General features: G+C 34.6%; 1 protein-coding gene across 5 annotated transcripts in view; it reads left to right on the forward strand.

Annotated features, from left to right (window-relative positions):
- The first annotated feature begins 7,420 nt into the window (after positions 1–7,420).
- LOC111059491 overlaps positions 7,421–20,230 on the forward strand; it is a 38,066-nt gene continuing 25,256 nt past the window's right edge. For 2 of the 5 annotated variants that reach the window (XM_039425492.1, XM_039425494.1), the window contains exon 1: positions 7,437–7,580. In XM_039425492.1, coding sequence (XP_039281426.1) covers positions 7,478–7,580 — 103 coding nt within the window. In that variant the 5' untranslated portion in view covers positions 7,437–7,477. Of the gene's footprint in view, positions 7,581–14,661; positions 14,762–18,190; positions 18,219–20,230 lie in introns of all 5 variants that reach the window. The other 3 variants (XM_039425495.1, XM_039425491.1, XM_039425493.1) reach the window with 3 other exon arrangements.

The following is a 20,230-nucleotide window of genomic DNA, read 5'->3' on the forward strand; positions in this document are numbered from 1 at the left end:
TCTTGTCAATACCTTCTATAGACGATAGCTGATACAGGTTTATTGATGTAATATTAACTGTTCATTTTCGTTTAAAATGATCAATTATATTTTATTAAGCAAGAAATTATACTTTTCAATAATTTCATAATTAAGATGAAATATTTTGTTAATTAATTATCAATTCTACATTGTTAAAAGACGATCTGGCAACAGAGCAAAGCGGGGAAGAGATAGCGCTATCCCCTTTGTTGAATGATAGACAAGTATAGCAATATCATTGCTAATCAAACACTGCCATTATAACGTGGACCTCACTGTAGGTGAATCCATTCTACCTGGATTCTATAGACCTTGAAATCAGATAGTACAGCCAACGACATCTATCAGTGAACGGCGGAACTACTACAACTTTGGCGGCCAATTTGATTTGAGCAATTTTCGTAGAGGTGAGCCGTTCTCCTGGTGACAATAATGATTTTGTCGGAGAAGGCTTAAGCTGCGTACACATATTCGCGCTTCCAACCCGCACCGAGCACGCTCCTCCATCGTACCGCCCTCGTACCACCATCGAACCACAGTCGCTCCGCCCATGCACCCATCATGAACGTTATGGAAGATGTTAGATCTTCTTGCGTTCCCCGGTCGAACCACTCTTGTTCGCCGGTCGATCATCAATCGCTCTGCTGGAGTGACGTTCGGTTGCGGAGCAGAGCGAAAGTCTGTACGCACCTTTAGATGTTGAAATTGTGCTAGGCCCTGAGGTCTGCGGACTTGAATCGTATCAATAAAGTGATCCTAATTCTAGTAGTTTGAGGGACTTGCGGTTGACTGACTGCTCTTTTAATAATGAAAATAATATAGAACATATTAAAAACACACCTTTACATGAATAATCAAATAATAATAAATCCGTCTTTAAGAGACCAACACAATATGTCTTTAAGAGTCCGAATACTCATGTTTTTAAGAGACCAAATTTACGGGGGGCACATCTGATATTGTAGTGGGGGGTATCAAGTACTTATCTAAGATCTGTCGTCCTCGAGTCCGGTGTCCAAAGGGTGATGGCCTCCAGGCAACGGGCTAGTGGCGTCAGATCGAAGATCGTCTTTCAGCCCCGCACGGCAAGGTCAGATGTCCGATATCACCGACCATCTCGGTCGGCGAATTCGTAAGCCCTCGTTCGACAGCAAGGCATATTTACAGCTCGATCCTCGAATGAGTATTCAAGAATACACATACACAAACAAAAAAAAAACTGCAACACAAGTCACAACTACTTAGTAATGCTAGAATGAATAACATATTCAATGAATGATTTCTCATAAAATCATCTAATGGATACAATACATAAAATTTACATTGAAAATTAAATTAACATCAGAAGAAAAATTATAGGTTTTAATTGTAGAATTTGAAATCTAAATTACAGAGTTGCAGTTGATGTACAACCAGTGAGTATTTCAAACTTTACTCACAATTACAAAATGCCAGAGATATAAAAATGACTGTATCAATAAAATAAAGAATAGGAAGATACTCCATTAAGTATAACTTTCTTGTACATTAGGATATCGTCATACATCTCAGATGTAAGACTGCAAAATTGAGTAAAATTTGATCATAGTATAATTGATTAATCCATTAAAAATAAAGATAACGAAAAATCGTTCAATCAGGGGCTTTTTCCTGATACATACAAGTAAAATTATTAAAATAAAGACAATACAACAATACTATAAAATATTCATTACTCACCCTTAAATGGGTTTTCGACTGTTACTAGTCCATAGCCTACAATAATAATAAAGTGCAGCAGTCAACCGCTCTGAATTAAATAAAATACTTCATAAATAAGTTATTGAAGAAAAGATAAGCGATTAAAAACTGATGGAATACATGATTCTCGATTATATAATTTTAGTCTTCAGGAGAGAACGAAAAACAAGAAGAGTATGTCATGATTCAAACAGACAAACATTTAGCTCAAAAACATTTCTGTACTCTACAGAATCTAAAAGCGGTCTCCTGTTCAGGTCTCCAAGTCGACCGAATCAGGTTCAAAAATAGGTATCAGGGCTAGCAATATTATAAATTAAAAATACCAAGTTATAATGGACGTGGTGGGGACGACAATAATTTCCCTCAATAGAATGAGAAAGGAATACAACTAACAAAGACAGAATACAGGAAAATTCCCTTAATCAAAGTAGAAGACTCAGCAATAGAATGGACGTTCATCTGATTTTTTATGATGATTTTGCGTCTACAACAATTCTAAATACTCAAGGAAAACGTTGGAAAACAATAGAGGAAATATTAGAATTTAATTACGTAATGCGCGGAATGTCATCATGAAACTACTCCAATTCCGTGAGAACCACAACGTTAATCCAGCACTCTAATAAAATTTTATCTTGGAAAAGTTATATTTTTGAAATTAAAATAAATTTCGGCACAGAGGACTTGAATCTACATTCATTAATTTTGAATTGAATTATTATGAAGCCTATTTTTGATTACCCTGAATTTTATGGTGATGAAATTATCATAAAAATGCTTATCATGATCTATCGACACTTGAAAATGCCATCAATACCCGAATATCATAAAAAACAGATAAATTCTCAGTGATATAATTCAGCAGTGTATTACTATCATTCAATTCATATTTACACGGCCTATTTCTTTAAAAATCAATGAGAAAAAAAGTATAGTGATGCCCACGTTATAATGGCAGTGTTTGATTATTTATTTATTTATTAGAACAGTCACAAACACGATATTTGGAAAGGGAAACAGGCAATTGCCCAAAACTTCTCCAATTCCTTGATTTTGGCACATAAATAGTAAAATAAATATTTTAAAATGTGGAATGGAACTGGCAATAATTGATATGAGGTGATAATCTCAGCTGAACCATTTGATAAAATTGATATTATGTTGAATGGAATTGATAATTAATCAATTAATTAGCAATGGTACTTTGCTATCCTTGTCGATCATTCAACAAAGAGGATAGGGCTATCTCTTTCTCGCTTTGCTCTGTTGTCAGATCGTCTTTTAACAATGTAGAATTGATGAGTAATTAACAAAATATTTCATCTTAATTATGGAAATTCATTATGAAATGATTGAATAATTTAATTTTCTTGCTTGATAAAAAATATAATTGATTATTTTAACCTTTCGGTAGTCGCGCCCTTCTCAATCACATGAGCAGTCGCATGTTGTATTTTGTACAACACCCAATTTTCCAAGTGTTATGTACTCTGTTTACTGTTTACTGTCGAAACATATCAAATAATTGTATAATTACTTTTTCCATCTTCATGGATCATTTTACGCCTATGAAAATTTGGATGATTACCATTTCATAGCCCAATAACGTTCATCAAGCAAAGCCATCAATTTTGTGTTATTGGTTCGTTTACAGTCCCCGTATACAGTCTTTCCCTATCTTATGCACAGTGCGACTCATGCACTGTGGCGACTAAATGGCACCTAAAGACTGAACCATTGCTCGGTTGATACTGCAACTCAGTGGAGTGATGAGGGAAAGTTTTGGAATGCATAGGTGACTCATTCACTGACACCACTCCATTCAATAGTTTTGTGCAGCAAAAAAATGACACTGTTGTACTTTTTACAACAGCACGACTGCCGGAAGGTTAAACGAGAATGAGCAGCATATATTACATCAATAAACCTGTATCAGCTACCGTCTATAGAAGGCATTGACAAGACGGAGGATCGGCAACGTTATTCTCCTATCTTCCTCCACTGCCAATATAACGTGGACCTCACTATTGCTATTGAAATTCTGCTCAAACTGAACTTGATTGAGAAAAATCAGTTGACAAATATAGTGGGTCGATTTAATTGATGCAAGACAAATCATCAGTTGTGAGATCTCAAAATTTAAAATTGAACAAAATCAGTTAACAAACAACATACTTATAATAGATCAAAGACATCTTTGTCGAACCATATTATTTAATTTTCAACATAAAATCCAAATTGAATCAGACTGCTATGTTCTAATTTAGGTACTATTCAAAAGTGATCATTAACAAGTAGTTAGTATTGGAAAGAAGCATTGAAGAGTATTATATCCATTTTATTAGGAAACAGGTCGTTTTGATAAGAAAATTCTCAAGTATAAGAAAGATAGACATTAAAATTATTTGCAAGCTAAGCTTTGATTGAGCAAAATCGATGCACATACAGCAGAGTTATGATAGTATAAATACCTCATATTATTGAGAAGACAAGAATACTCTTACATTGGGAATTTGGCAAAATAGTGTGAAAGATAATAAGGGAGATTGATCCAGTTTTCGATCATAACTTTTGAACGGATCAAAATAAATAAATTTTTCAGAGAACGTTTCTACCTAACCTAATACCTAATACGCGGGTTTTTACAGCCTTCCCGGCCGTTTCCCGCACTCAACACGCCATCTGCCTCTATCTCTCCATACGTCTTGTTGGATGCCCCTTCTCTCCATGGCCTCTTCTATGTTTTGCTGCCAAACCGTTCGTGGTCGTCCTCGTTTCCTCCTCTCAGCCGGAATCCACTCATATACCTTCCTTGGTATGCGACTGGGGCTCATTCTTCTGAGATGTCCGTACCACTGCAGTTGTTTTTCCTCCACCTCATCCACCACTGACCTGTCCAATTTCATTTTCTCCCTTATAACCTCATTTCTCACCCTATCTCTCAAGGTCAGCTGGCAACATCTTCTCCAGTAATTCATCTCCATAGCCAATAATCTTTGTTTTAGTCTCTTGGTTAATGTCCATACTTCCGCCCCATAAGTTACACAGCTCATCACAATTGTTTTGAAAACCTGTTTCTTTACTCTTTCAGATATATCATCCGTCCAAAGTATTGAATGTAGCTTCCTGGTTAAAACTCTCCCCTTTGCAATCCTGTATCCAATCTCTCTCTCATCCCGTCCATCATCTTTTATTGTCATACCTAAGTACCGGCATTCTTTGACATTTGCAATTTCCGTGGTTTCGTCAATGTTCAATGAATTTCCTTCTCCTCCAACCACCATATATTGCGATTTCTCTTCACTGATTTCCAGGCCACATTTTTTATACTCCTCTATGAGTTGCCTTGTCATATATGACATATCCTCTTCATCTTCAGCTAGGAGGACCTGGTCATCTGCAAATAGTAGAGTATATATATTTTCTTCATTTAGTAGTACACCCATACTTCTACACTTGCGTGACCACACCTCCAAGGCTTGGCTTACGTATATCTTGAAAAGCGTGGGTGAGATGGGGCAACCTTGTCTAAGGCCTTTATTTACAGTAAACTCTTCTGACAGCTGGTTTCCAATCTTTATCCTGCTACTACTATCCTTGTAAAGAGTTTTTATGGCATTGATGAGGGGAGTACTAATTCTCGCTTTTTTGAGAGCTTCCCATATCTTATTCACTGGAACACTATCATAGGCTTTTTTCAGATCCAAAAACAAAACATGAAGTTCTCTTCCTCTCTGTAATTTTTTCTCCATCAGATGTTTGATACAGAATAGGTTATCGGTGCATGATCGACCAGCACGGAAACCACTTTGCTCTTCTATTTCCCTCATTTCCAGTTCAAGTCTTTGTTTCAAAACACGTCCGTACAGCCTACCCATAGCTGCTGTTATGCTTATCCCTCTGTAATTTGAACACTCGGCTCTGTTCCCTTTCTTGTATATTGATGTGATCCAAGCCTCTTTCCACTCTCTAGGCACCGTTGTTGTGGAAATACATCGATTGAACAACTTTGTCAGGTATTCTAAAATGCCGCTTGGAGCAAATTTCAGCAATTCTATAGGTAAACACGTCGGAAGAAAGAAATAGAGGTTTCTTTCTCTTCTGGTTTTTTCTCCTACGGATGCATTGGAAGGAAATGAGGAATCAGCTTTGCAGTCTTCAGTAGTGCAGGTGTCTGTTCTCAAACCGCCCGAAATGTAAATTGAGCAAGATTTGCAAATTCGGTAGAGGACTTTGTGAGGAGGAACTGGAGAGGAGATTTGATTCCGACCTTTTTTTTATCTTCACAGTCTTCTCCTTGAGGAGATTAATTTCACGAGAACCAATCAGGTAAGGCCTTTTTGATAAGACGGCTTCTCTGATTGGTTCTCGTGGAATTAATCACGGTTAAAATTTAACCGGCTTTTCTGCAACCGGGCCTTACAAATCACACGGAGTACCACAAGGATCCTTCTTCGGACTTGGGCTTCAAGAATGGAACAGTATAGGGATTATTATATTGTATATGATATTTATTACAGGATATTATAGGATGAGTTGGAGTTGGGTATCCTATAAGTAATAATCTATATAAATATAAAAATCTGGTGTGGTGCACTCACACAACTTTCCTTGCCGTTATGAAAATTGATCACCTGACGCTAGTGTTCCCACGCATCTCAAGTCTAACTATTCAAAGATTTGAGCCAGCTGGTGACAGGGCAATAACGCTGGAGACATACGAGGTCTGCTATCTCTTCATAGTGAATCATTTAATAGAATCAACAGTTGCCAACAGTTTGCAATAATTGGATAATCACATTTTCTCCAATTTCGAGCTCATTTTCAATTCTATGTGAAAATGTTACTGAACATTAATAGTAGAGATTCTCATGCTCAATCTTTTCCACTCGAATGTTTCTGTTTAATTGTATCTGAAGCCTGATAATTGAGAATCTAAAATCAAACTTTGCATAGATGGGGCGGAGCTCCTGAAATTTTTACAGATATGGGACTTGTGGCAGTTGCTAGAGCTTATCGATGACTATTCTAGGTATAACTTTAATCAAAATCGTTGGAGCCGTTTTTGTGAAAATCGCGAAAAACCCTGTTTTTGACAACATTTTCGCCATTTTAGCCGCCATCTTGAATCGCATTTGATGGAAATTGTTCGTGTCGGTTCCTTATAGTGTAAGGACCTTGAGTTCCAAATTTCAAGTCATTCCGTTAATTGGGAGATGAGATATCGTGTACACAGACGCACACACACACACACACACACACACACACACACACACACACACACACACACACACACACACACACACACACACACACACACACACACACACACACACAGACCAATACCCAAAAACCACTTTTTTGGACTCAGGGGACCTTGAAACGTATAGGAATGTAGAAATTGAGGTACCTTTATTTTTTTCGGAAAGCAATACTTTCCTTACCTATGGTAATAGGGCAAGGAAAGTGAAAATCTATCTAGAAATTCCTTCAAGATAATATTTTTTTGTATCTAACTATAGATAGAACTCATTTTTCTCAACCTTCAAAAACAACACAATGACTTGAGAGGAACGTTTCTCGATCATTTCATGATACTGAATTTAGTTTGCCTAATTTGAATCCATTTTTGTACACAACTGACAACGTCAATGTTTGAAACAAACAAATCGTGTTAGGACGGTTAGAAATCATCTCAAGTAATAGAGTCGGAATGGTGACATCCAGTGGTCCTGAGAAGAAGTTGAGAGGTCCTTCCTTTGTCTGTCGATTTGCAGCCTTCAGCGGTTTCACTGCTACATCATCACCGTCCTACTGTGAGTAGACATTTATTGCTATTTTTATTTCGTAGACATCTTTGTTTCCTATTTTTGCTCTTGGTATTCTTAATTGCTAATATCGGGGCACAGAGCTTCGCTCCGGACTACAAAAGCATAGCAGCATGAAAGCATAGTTTATAATATTTATCTATTGATACACAGAACACAATTATTTCAATTGATTGGAGAAGGACCAACAGGTACAGCCTAAAACTGTGTCTTTCCCGAATTTTGATGTGTATACTATAAATACGGTAGTCCAAAAGTAGGTTACCTAATGTTCCATATACTTTTGAATCCCAATTCTCAGTTCAAACATTTGAAAGCAGAGTAGTTCGAATTTAGATTTTTCACATACCAAATTTAATAACAAAATAGGTAACACTCACTAATCACTTAAAACTGTGGAATAATGATTAGCTTTGAAAATTTTGATGTAGGTACTCTGATCTGATAAAATCTGGTGGGGCACACTCACAGATCTTTCCTTGCCGTTATGAAAATTGATCACCTGACGCTAGTGTCCACGCGCATGACAGTCTACTATTATTCAAAGAAATACGCCAGCTGGTGACAGGACAATAACGCAGAAGACACACGAAGTCTGCTATCTCTTGATAGTGAATGATTCAATAGAATCAACAGTTGCCAACAGTTTGCAATTGAAATAATAACATTTTCTTCGAATTTCAAGCTTATTTTCAATTCTAGGTGAAAATGTTACTGAAAATTAATTGTAGAGATTTTCATGCTCAATCTTTCACACTTAATTTTTTTTTGTTTAAATTGTATTTGAAGCCTGATAATTGGGAACCTAAAATCGAACTTTGCATAGATGGGGCAGAACTCCTGGAATTTTTCAGATATGAGACTTGTGGCAGTTGATAGAGCATATTAATGACTATTTTAGGATGAATTTGATCAAAATCGTTGGAGCCGTTTTTGTGAAATCGCGAAAAACCATGTTTTTGACAACATTTCCATCATTTTAGCCGCCATCTTCAATTGTGTTCGATTCAAATTGTTCGTGTCGGATCCTTATATTGTAAGGACCTCAGGTTCCAAATTTCAAGTCATTCCGTTAATTGGGAGATGAGATATCGTGTACACAGACGCACATGCACTCATACACACACACACACACACACACACACACACACACACACACACACACACACACACACAAACACACACACACACACATACAGACCAATACCCAAAAATCACTTTTTTGGACTCAGGGGATCTTGAAACGTATAGGAATCCTTAATTTTTTTCGGAAAGCAATATTTTCCTTACCTATGGTAATAGGGCAAGGAAAGTAATAAAAAAATATGGATCTTGAATGGAGTCATATCGTTGGTATATTCAACAAATCAGATAAGGTTGATTAAGTCGGTTTATCTTTAATTGCCAGATAATATCAGGACCTCCTAAATACCGGACCTGAGCAAGATGGCCGCCGTAGGTGGTGGAATAACTTACTGCCATCAACTAGGTTCCAGCTTTCTCAAATAACTTATTCCTGTTCTAAATCATTTTTAATAATAATTTAAATAAAGTTCTTATCAAAGAAGTAACTATTTGATAGGGTAACTGGACAATTTATTCTCATGCACATAAAATTCAAGTGCATTCTCATGCATGTGAATTCACATGCACATATAGCTTATAATTATCGTTATCTTATTCTAGCCAGAGTATTCAATGTTCTCAATTCTCACGACTTTGCCTGCATGGGCAACTGATTATTATTCTTCATGTTGCTTTAATTGCTCAGAAATATATTGCCCAATACCTTTACACACGACTTAATTGTGTTGTAAGGAGGCTGATTTGGAAAAATTGTAGGGAAGGCACCATCACATAGTTTTACTTTTTTCTTGGAACAGTCACATAAGAACCATCTTCACGCAAAAACTTGTCTTCTTTAATAATGTCTGATGCCAAAGCCACCTCTATTACAAGGCCCCGGCCTACGATATTGCAACGTCGCAGTGTAGGCCTAGAATCTAATAACATGATTGGTGCAAAAAATCAGCTGGTATTTTTTAGAATCTTTTCTACCTATTATGCTGATGCTCTAAAATGATTGATACACACGGCCCAATTGGTAGTGACTTTATAATCTTTCCTTTGAATTCATTGAACACTTACTAAACACTTTGGATACTAAAAAAATCTAATTTGAATCTCTATTACATCTTAAATAATCAATTATAGATTGATAATTGATCAGTTATAAAACTTGCAGATATTATAAAGCCCGTGACATTTGTAAACAAACTTCACTTGACTACAACTAAATACTAAAAACTGATGACAGCATATCAGTGTCAGCTGAGTTGAGACTCCACCACATATCGGCGCCATTTTACCTAGATTTTTACACAGGCAAGATTTAGTAGGTCCTGATGATACACTTCTCATGAGATCCGCTGATTGATTGCAAAATTTCAACAGCTGAACATAATTCTGTATCTCTCTCTCTGAGAAACACATGCACTCGCATCTTCTATTATCAACAGACGACGAAATTATCGATTGTTTTTCCAAGGATGTATAATTTTACCCTTTCATGTCCTTCAGCGAGTTTTCCCAGGGATGAGACCTAGTGCAATCGAATTTTTATATCATAAGCCTACTATGTTTCAAATTTCGTGAAAATCGTTGGAGCCGTTTTTGAGATATGTTGGACATAAATATATAACCATATCAATAACCAAATATATGAATATAATATACAGAAATTGGTCACTCGATATAATAGGATTCCAATCCATTCAATCAATCAATCATTTATTTCTTTCCAAAACATACATGAAAATGTACATGAAAAAGTCAAAAACTAAAAACTAACTTAAAGCTAAAGAGAAATTAGTGACTGTATAAAATTCATTTTTTTACAGTAAACTCGTCTATACTGTAGCATGCTAAATCAATCAAATATGCTCTCAGCAATTCCTTAAATTTTGATCTATCAGGTTCATGTCTTATGCAACCTGGGAGACAACCAATAAATTTTATTCCCATGTACGTTGGACTTTGTTTATATTTTTCCTTATTGTGTTTCTTTATTGTAAAATTATTTTTATTTCTTGTGTTGTAATTATGTATATCTACTTGGAATCTAGATTCGTTAGTTCTTATATATAATATTGTCCTATAAATGTACAGGCTGTACACCGTCATGAACTTTAACTTACTGAAGAATGGCTTGCATGATCGCTCTCTATCAAGATTTAGAATTATTCTTATTGCTTCTGTAACCGCCCTTGATGGGGGTTGAAGATATCTTATTACTACTTCAAAGGAGTCATGGGAACTCGATAGACAACAACATGGTATTACCTAAAGAATTTCTCATTTATTAGGCTATGACAATTACTTGAAATTTAAAGAATGAAATATGCAGTACATTTTATCCAAATATTATTACATCAAAAACTACCTTCCAATACGATTCTGCTAACTAGAAATTTACTACAACAATGATTTTATTAATTAGGGTCTCGGCCGGGTGAAAATGTTTTATAAGGAGCTAGAAATTTTGGCACTTACCCACAGCTATCACTCCCACCGTAATCCCAAACCACAGGACACTCACGTATATCATAATGCCGGAAAATAAACTTAACTTTTTGCAATACGGTTTGGATTTTTGATCCGCTCGATACCTCGGTTGTTTAACGACTGGAAGTTCTCTGTCCGGAAAACTTCCCCCTCTCCACGTCAGTGTGCCAGAAGGCCTAACTGCTGCTATTGGAAGAGTCGGTTCTCACGAGATTCGGCAAGTGGGTACTTGCCAGGTCTGCAGTATTCCTCTGTGAAAATATCTACAGGCTACCAAACATCCGCCTTGTCCTTGCCTCGTGGAGCCGCCTCATCCGTGAGAACTAGCAAATATCCCTGAATTTGCTGGTTCCCAGAGTCGTTTAGACATAAGTGAGCAGAATCTTATTGTCGCTGCAAAAATACTACTTACTCACTAAATTCTATATTTTCTCACTAAAGTCCAACTACAAAATTATTATTCTAATATCAGAGTCTTTTCTCCTGAAAAAAAATCTTAAATCTAAAACACGAAAAAAATTCAATCAATAAATAAGAAATCAAATTCTATCCATGTCACACTTCTTTTTGTAATAGGAGTATTTTATTCAAGTTTGAGATGCTTGTTCCTCCATATATTTCAACTCCATATGAAATGTGGGAGTGGATCATTGCAAAGTACACTGCTTTTAACGTTTCTCAGTTCAAAATTTTTGCTAGTCGTCTCAGCGCGAAAATTCCTGAGCTTAATTTTTTGAATGTGAACGGACCAACTAAGTGTGTTTTTAAGATATAGACCTAAAAATTTGATTTCTTTCTTATTATTTATGGAATTAAGCTGTTTTACCTCTGAATTTCTACAAGTAAAATGGAGGAACTTTGTTTTGTTATCATTACCTAAGTAGCAGATGTCTATGATTTAGGTACTTTTTAGTTAATGATATAGAACTGTTACATTTAATTTCTGTTGTGTTCCAGTCCTTATCAGCAATGCACATACTTATATCGTCAGCGTATAAGCATAATTTACTATTTCCAACTAAATCGCACATATATTTAGGCAACCCCCCTAAGTAGCACAGAAACAAAAATGGACCTAACACCGATCCTTGTGGTACAGAATAGTTATTACATTTTAAGTTTGATCCAATATTGTACTAATTTTTATTGCTTGTATACTTTATATTTACATACTGTTGCTGTCCTTCTAGATATGACTTGATCCAGCTAAGCTCTTTACCTCTAATTCCGAAATTTTGAAGTTTATTTAATAATAATTCATGATTCACACTGTGAAATGCTTTGGTTGAATCCAGGAATGCTCCTACAGTATTTAATCCCTCATCTAAGTTTTCTAAAATGTTTTCTATGAACTCTATCGAAGCAGTAATGATTGACCTGTTTTTTCTATAGCCATTTTGTTCTTTGTCAAGTATACCATTAGTTTCAAAATAATCAATAAAAACTAGTACACACTTTTCAAATATTTTAGATAGGGCAGTTTGGATGGCCAAAGGTCTGTAGTTGAGAGTCTGTAGATGGATCTCCTTTCTTATATGCTGGTATTACTTTTGATATTTTTAATTCGTTTGGGTACACTCCAGTTATAATTGAGGCATTGATTACGTGCAAAAGAGGTTTGATGAGTGATGACTTAGCATAGTTGATTATTTTTATTGGTATGTCATCATAGCCGGCTGACCACTTTGGTTTTATCGAATCTATTATCTTACTTAGGTCCTTCTCTTCAATTGTATTACATCTGAATGATAATTTTGTAACTTTTTCATTTTTCTCATGTTACATCACTTTTGGTTAGATAAGGGATGACATGAGTGTCAACCATCCCTACAAAATCATTGTTTAGCATGTTTGAAATTTTATACGGATCATCTATGTCTATACCATTCTCTTTAAGTACAATATTTTTAATAACTTTCTTGTCCTTATTGTTTGTTGTTTCATTGTTAACTATTTGCCATATTGTTCTGTTTACATTTGTTGATTTTTCTATTTTTGAGTCAATATAATTATTTTTTTTGTAGAGGATAATTCTTTTTAGATGCTTTTTATGTGCTTTTATAGTTTTCTTTAAGTTTATATTACTTTGGTCTTTCCTGTATCGCTGATGCATTTCAATCAGCCTTTTATGTTCGTCTTTTATGTTCCATTAATCATCTGATTTGTTTGTTTGGTTTTGTGTTCATGAGATCAGCGGGCTCGCTTTGCTAGCCTGCATTTTTTATTTGAGCATGCTTCATTCCATCACGAAGTCAAACTACTGAGAAAACGCAGAAAAAGCTGAGAAAAACGTTGGAAAAACGCTGATTTGGAGATTTTGGGTTTGAGGAAAACGCGTATCTTTGATGAAATATTAAACTCACCTCATCACAAAATTTCGAGACCTCTGTACCAAATTTGAACATTTTCTGTCTATTACTTGATTGAACTGAGAAAACGCAAAAAAACCGCTAATTTTGGGCGTATCTTTTGCGTTATTTCAAATTCCTTCTAACACAACATTATTACACCCTAGCTTAGCTTCTGTACTGAATTTGAAAAATTTCTGTTCATTTGTTCTTGATAAATCTGAGAAAAAGCGAAAAAAACGCTGATTTTGGGCATATCTTTGACGTTATTGCAAATTCCTCCTAACACAACATTATTATACCCTAGCTAAGCTTCTGTACTAAATTTGAACAATTTTTGTTCATTTTTTCTCGATAAAGCTGAGAAAACGCTGAAAAACGCAGATATTGGGCGTATCTTTGGAAATTTTTCCAAATCCGTTCTTAATGCACCTCTAAAAGGCCAACTGAGCATACCTACCAAATTTGAACGTGTTTGGTCCGGTAGATGTTCAGTTCTGCGAGTGAGTGAGTCAGTGAGTGAGTGCTATTTCGCTTTTATATATATATATATATATATATATATATATATATATATATATAATATGCGTATATGAAGAATAATATATAATATATGTATATATATTATATACATTATATATATATATATATATATATATAATATATATATATATATATATATATATATATATATATTATATATATATATATATATATATATATATATATAATATATATAGATAAATGTATGTCATGTTGCAGCGCTAGATTTGTGGTAATGGAAACGAGGGTTTATGTGGGCAATAACTGGATCGACTCTCTGGAGCCCTCAAATATGCATTATTTCAAATAAATAAAAAATAATTGGCTCAATGAGAAGGCTTGTCATGCATGGCCTCAATGTACTCCTGACCAAACGCAATACAATTTTTGCGCACTGGTACCAGACATCATAACTGTTTCAGTTGTTTTTTCACTTGACATAAAGCCTTTAACTGTGAGATCATTTCCACAAATATTATATGGTGAGATCAACACGTTATAATGGCAGTGAAGAAAGATAGGAGAACAGCTATGCCGTGTCCGTGTGTTATCGTGACACAGACTGCTGTACACACCTTTTTAAATAAATAGATGTTTATTGTTTTTCATCACAGACTTTCGAGGGCTCCAAAAATGATGATGCAAATGATTTGCATTGCTGTGATGTCTCTCCATTGCTTCTCCCTTACAAGTGCTTCTGCTACATTAACACCAGTAAGTGCAACAATGAATCTCATAATTTATCCATTGTATTAACCCCTATAATAATTTGTAACGTATCAAAATCTGATGGGTAAATGAAATCCCTACTTGAAAGAAATTTATAGGTCTAAAGTGGAATAATAGTCCAGTATCGCCAAATGCGATAACGTTTTTAGAGATTAGACAATATCAGGTATCATGGCTAAATTTAGAACAGCCGAATAGAAATAGAAATAATTTGCCACTAATATAATATTATAATATTAAGTATTGAAAATTTGAGGATAGGTGTAAAATATCTATTGATCGGCGACATAATGATCGATTGAGTCGCATAACGTAAAATCTATCCAGACACCTTGGCAGAAATTTATTGTAACTAAATGGTATGCAACTAGAGGAACCAAAAAAGCACATTGCTAATTGTTATAAAGTGAGAAACAACCTATAAACATTAGAAAATTGTATTGCATGTAAAAAATGTACTAAAAACTCAAGATAAAAATAAATTAATGTATTGAAGAAATAGGAGGTTCAGAGGCGCATGTATACTGTAAAAAATTTGCATGAACCAATCAAATGGTAGCAATCGATGGGCGGTAATAGTGAGCTGATTCAAATGTATTTGTATATATTTCTATAAATGATGAGAGTTTATGGATTATTGTTGTTCAGTTTATGTATTGGATATGGCCCGAAGACAGATAAAATATCAGATGGGTGACATAAGTGATAATTTAATAGATTGGCATGAACTATTTGAGCCTTGAATGGCGTAGTAACGAATTATTTAAATTTTATGTAAATTTGCAAGTCTGAAATGAAAATTGTGAAAAGAAAGTAGAACTTGCCCACTTGCCTGCCAACCACTACCATGGAATGTCACACAAAATTTATAGAGCACAATATCTTTTACTGTACATTTTTAATGACTTAAATTTTAATCAAATTATTAATTTCCTATAAGACTTTGTGATGCTATAGTAAAGCAAAAGTCATCCAAATATTTTCAATCCCTTGGAAGAGACGACTTCGGCCACCAACAATCCAGGACTACCAGGAATTCGGATCGCCGCCAGCAACTTATAGAAATTCAGCACGTGAGTGATAAATAGTCAAAGTAAAATTAGGGTGCCCTCAGTGCTTTGAGTGAAATAAAAAATAAAAGCTAGCTTGTCGGAAAGGTTTTAAATATTAAGAAATTAATAAAAATACTTGCACAAGTCTTAAAGTGGTATAAGAAATATTTTATTGAATAGGAATGAGTCAATTTATATATCAAGGGATACACCAATTAAAAGAATATTAAGTTCTAAGCTAGTGATACTAATGTTCACATGATCATTGATTTTATAATATAATTTGTAATAATATAATGAAGCTCTGGTTCATTGGATAAATTGATTTATCTATTTCCATCAGGTGCCGAATCTTGCACCCTGAGAGATATATAAATTTATTGGAAATTATAAGAAATGATATATTTATAATTATTGATTCATCAATTAATCATTCTCTGATTTAAGAAAATATATATAAAGGGAGATTACCTAAATCGACAGGCAACAGCAAGTCGATACTAAGCTACATGCAAATAAATGCATACTATCAATGAATCAAAAAGCACATGGTAAAGTTTCGTGCTATAGAACTGAAAAATAGTACTGATCTGTGATATTTTATTTGATTTCGTTCTTGTTTCATTGTATATTTTGTTGCTCTATATATTTTCTATATTGATCTGACTTTGATTGCTTAAGGGATTTGATTCGTGATTGATTAATGTTTTGTTTAGTTCACTGATAACGATTGATGATTTGATTAAGAATTGGGTTTACCTTATTGAGAATTAAGGAAGTTGAATATTGTTATGTTAATGAAATTCCATTTGATGGAGCGCGTCCAGAATTGATTGGAAGGGGAAGACTGAGGATAACAGTCCTGTTAGGTTAATGGTTAATTTTCATGGTTTCCTTGTTTAAAAATATATTTGTTGAGTAAAAATACTGTTGTTTTATCGATATGAAAGTGATATTGTTATTTTGATTATTTACCGCTAGTAGTGTAATAATGGGGGTTCTAGGACCAGAAGTTGATTGTTAATTTGTATGGTTAGAGTTTGTCATTTTCGAGTCTTTTGATTATTGTTATACTGGAATTATATATTTACTTATTTTATTAAGAATTAGAACTTATTCTGACGATGACTAATTCCAAGTGAACTTTTGTTAGAGGAGGTACCTAGTGAGGTCCTGAATAGTAATTATAGACTTTACAAACTAGAAATATGAAAAGCAATCAAAATATAGATTTTGATTTGAATTTGCAATTATGATGATTACTGTAGCGGGTATCGAATAGGTGTCAGTAGTGTTGCTAATAATTGGAACTTTTACGTTTATGATGGTTAATAGAATTTTATCTTTTTACCTGCATTTGTGTAATTTTTATTGATTTGGTGGTTGTAAGACCTTGATTGTAAGGGTAGCCTTGAAGGGTTCTGCGATGGTTACAATACTATCAATGAATCAAAAAGCACATGGTAAAGTTTTGTGCTATAGAACTGAAAAATAATACTGATCTGTGATATTTTATTTGATTTCGTTCTTGTTTCATTGTATATTTTGTTGCTCAATATATTTTCTATATTGATCTGACTTTGAGATTATTCGTTTAATATATGTATCAAATTTTTCATGGTGTACCATTCATTTTATTCCCCAATACCTTAGGGTACAAATTATATATATATATTTGTTAATTATCAGTATTAAATTATTGTGAGAGCTCCTGAATGAGCCTATTAGGATTTTTAGTGAAATTATATCCTAGAAAACCACGACCAGATTTTATAGTTATTAATTCTCATGCTCTACTGATTGACGCCAAGCAGGAGGCAAAGCGTTATTCATTATAAAAAATAATGTTATAAATTGAACGAGTGTTTGCGAGTTCTCACTTTTGACTAAAGGCCAAAGTTGTTGTCCATCTGTGGGTTTGTAAGTTCTACAATAACTTTTGAACAAGTTTATCAATTAACTTCAAATGTTGAACATATATTCTTCTTATGTTGGATAAACAAGCTTTTTTGAAATGTTGCATTTAAAGTATATTATGAAAGGAAAAGGAATCTCCTCCATACTCCGATATCACTATATATATATCATCTACACCGAAGATAGGATTAATCAGACTATAGAATTATTCATAATTGATCAGCTGACAAGTGGATTATTCATTACATGCATTACACAGATGTCTGGAGAAGCCGGTGAACAGGTGACACCAGATACTTGTGGATGAAAACTGCGTGAGGTCTACTGTTCACAGAACTACTATTGAAAAAAGAATTTAGAATTACTATCGAAATAACAGTGATTCATATCAATAATAATATAATATTTATAACAATAATTTATTAAAAACATTTTAATTTTTCAGGCCACTGATGCAATGAAAGGTTGGACAGGTAGGCAAGAGTACAAAAGTGTCATTATTGGTTGAATGAGAAGCACTGTTTGCTAGTATTAAGATATGCTGACAGATTGAAGTGAATCATAGGCTATTTCTATATTTTTCACTCACAGTCTAAATTCTAAATTCTACTACCTATTCCACTCAATTCTTATTAGGGTGAGAACATGTGTGGCGTTTTCACATGAGTCGGCAGGGCAGGAAGCTCTCAGATTCGTGATATTAATCAGCTGATTATCAGCTGATTCCCAAGCATCAACCCAATCGGTCCTTTGGAGAGCTTCCTGCCCTGTGCCCTGCCGAATCGCTTAAAAACCGTCTAATATGGTCTCGCCCTTATAGCATGAATAAGTTCATTCATGAACTATTCATTCAATGGGAACTGATAATGCAAATAATCCGAAAAAGTTTTGGAAAATAATAAATGAGTACAATGGAACTAAAGTAAAAAAACAGCAACTCCCCATACAACTTTTTCTTGAAAATATTGAGGATGACAGAGAAGAGAGCATAGTAGAGGTGGCAGATGCTTTTAATGAATATTTTTTAAAAGTAGGAAGTAAGTTAGCTGCAGAGTTGCCTCCCCCCTCACAGGAACAACTTCATGAAGGCACTTTGTGTAACAATCCCAATTTACAGTTTCAAATACAGCCAGTCACGGAAGGTCAGCTCTTAAAGATTGTAGGAGATATGCGAGGTGGCTCGGCCCCAGGTTTTGATGGGATTAGTACAAGTTTAATTAAAGACAATATTCATATTTTATTGGTCCCATTGAATCACCTTATAAATCTGAGCCTGAAAACTGGTGTATTTCCTGATGACCTGAAAGTCGCCAAGGTTATACCAATTCACAAAACCAGAAGTAAAGATAATATGAACAACTATAGGCCCATATCCCTGCTAAGTGTAGTGTCAAAGCTATTGGAAAAATGTGTCAAGGTGCAACTGCAGAGCTATTTGGAGGAGAACAACTTGCTCTCTAATGCTCAGTTTGGCTTTATAAGGAGTAAGAATACCTCATAAATAAATAAATAAGTAAATAAAGCCTTTATTTAGTCTCCAGACAACGTTTTTCAATACATCATTGGAAAAAACAATATTTACAATTTATTACAAACCATTCATCTTCAGTTTTCAATATACTAGAGAAATTCTTCTTTTTTATATAAATACATATATAAATCTTCAAATGAAATAGAGTCCGTACAGTCGTACAAATTTAGTTTTTACTCCTGTTATACAGGAGTTTTTTTTTTTTTTTCCTTCCTCGAGCAAAATGAAAAATGATAGTTTATGAAATTTAATGAAATCGAAGGAATAATATAATATAAAGAAGAATATAATAAAACAATAATTTCCTCTTCCAATACATAAATTTGATAATTTCTCTGGTAACTAGGCCCACTAGCGGGCATAGGCCTCCCCAGGTTTTTCCATCTCTGCCTGTTTTTCGCCGTCTCCATCCAGTTTATACCTGCAGTCTTTACGATATCATCCTTCCATCTGGCTTTCTGTCGACCTACTCTTCTTGTTTTCCACGTTGGCTCCCAACTGGTGACTTTTCTCGTCCATCTGTCGTCTTCTAATCTTGCGATGTGGCCAGCCCATTTCCATTTCAGCAACTTCACTGTTTTTGTCACATCCTCAAGGTTTGTAATACTTCTTATAAAAGAGTTCCTGATTCTTTGTTGTCTTTTTATATTCAAGATGCTTCTTTCCATTGCTGTTTGAGTGACTTGAATCTTTTTCAGCGACGTTTTCTTACAAGCCCAGGTCTGTGCTCCATATATAAGTGCTGGCATTATACATGATTTTATCACTTTGGCCTTTGTTGAAATATTGAGCTCTTTATTTTTCATAATACACTTCAAAGCCCAATACTTCTTCCATGCTATGTTGCATCTTCTCTTCACTTCATTTTGTTCCCTTGTTGCAAATGAGAAGCTTTGACCCAGATAAACCACTTCGTTTGTCAGACTCAACATTCTACCCCCAATCTGTATTTCA

The sequence above is a fragment of the Nilaparvata lugens genome, chromosome 4 (assembly GCF_014356525.2).
Source record: "Nilaparvata lugens isolate BPH chromosome 4, ASM1435652v1, whole genome shotgun sequence".
NCBI classification, from domain to species: domain Eukaryota; kingdom Metazoa; phylum Arthropoda; class Insecta; order Hemiptera; family Delphacidae; genus Nilaparvata; species Nilaparvata lugens.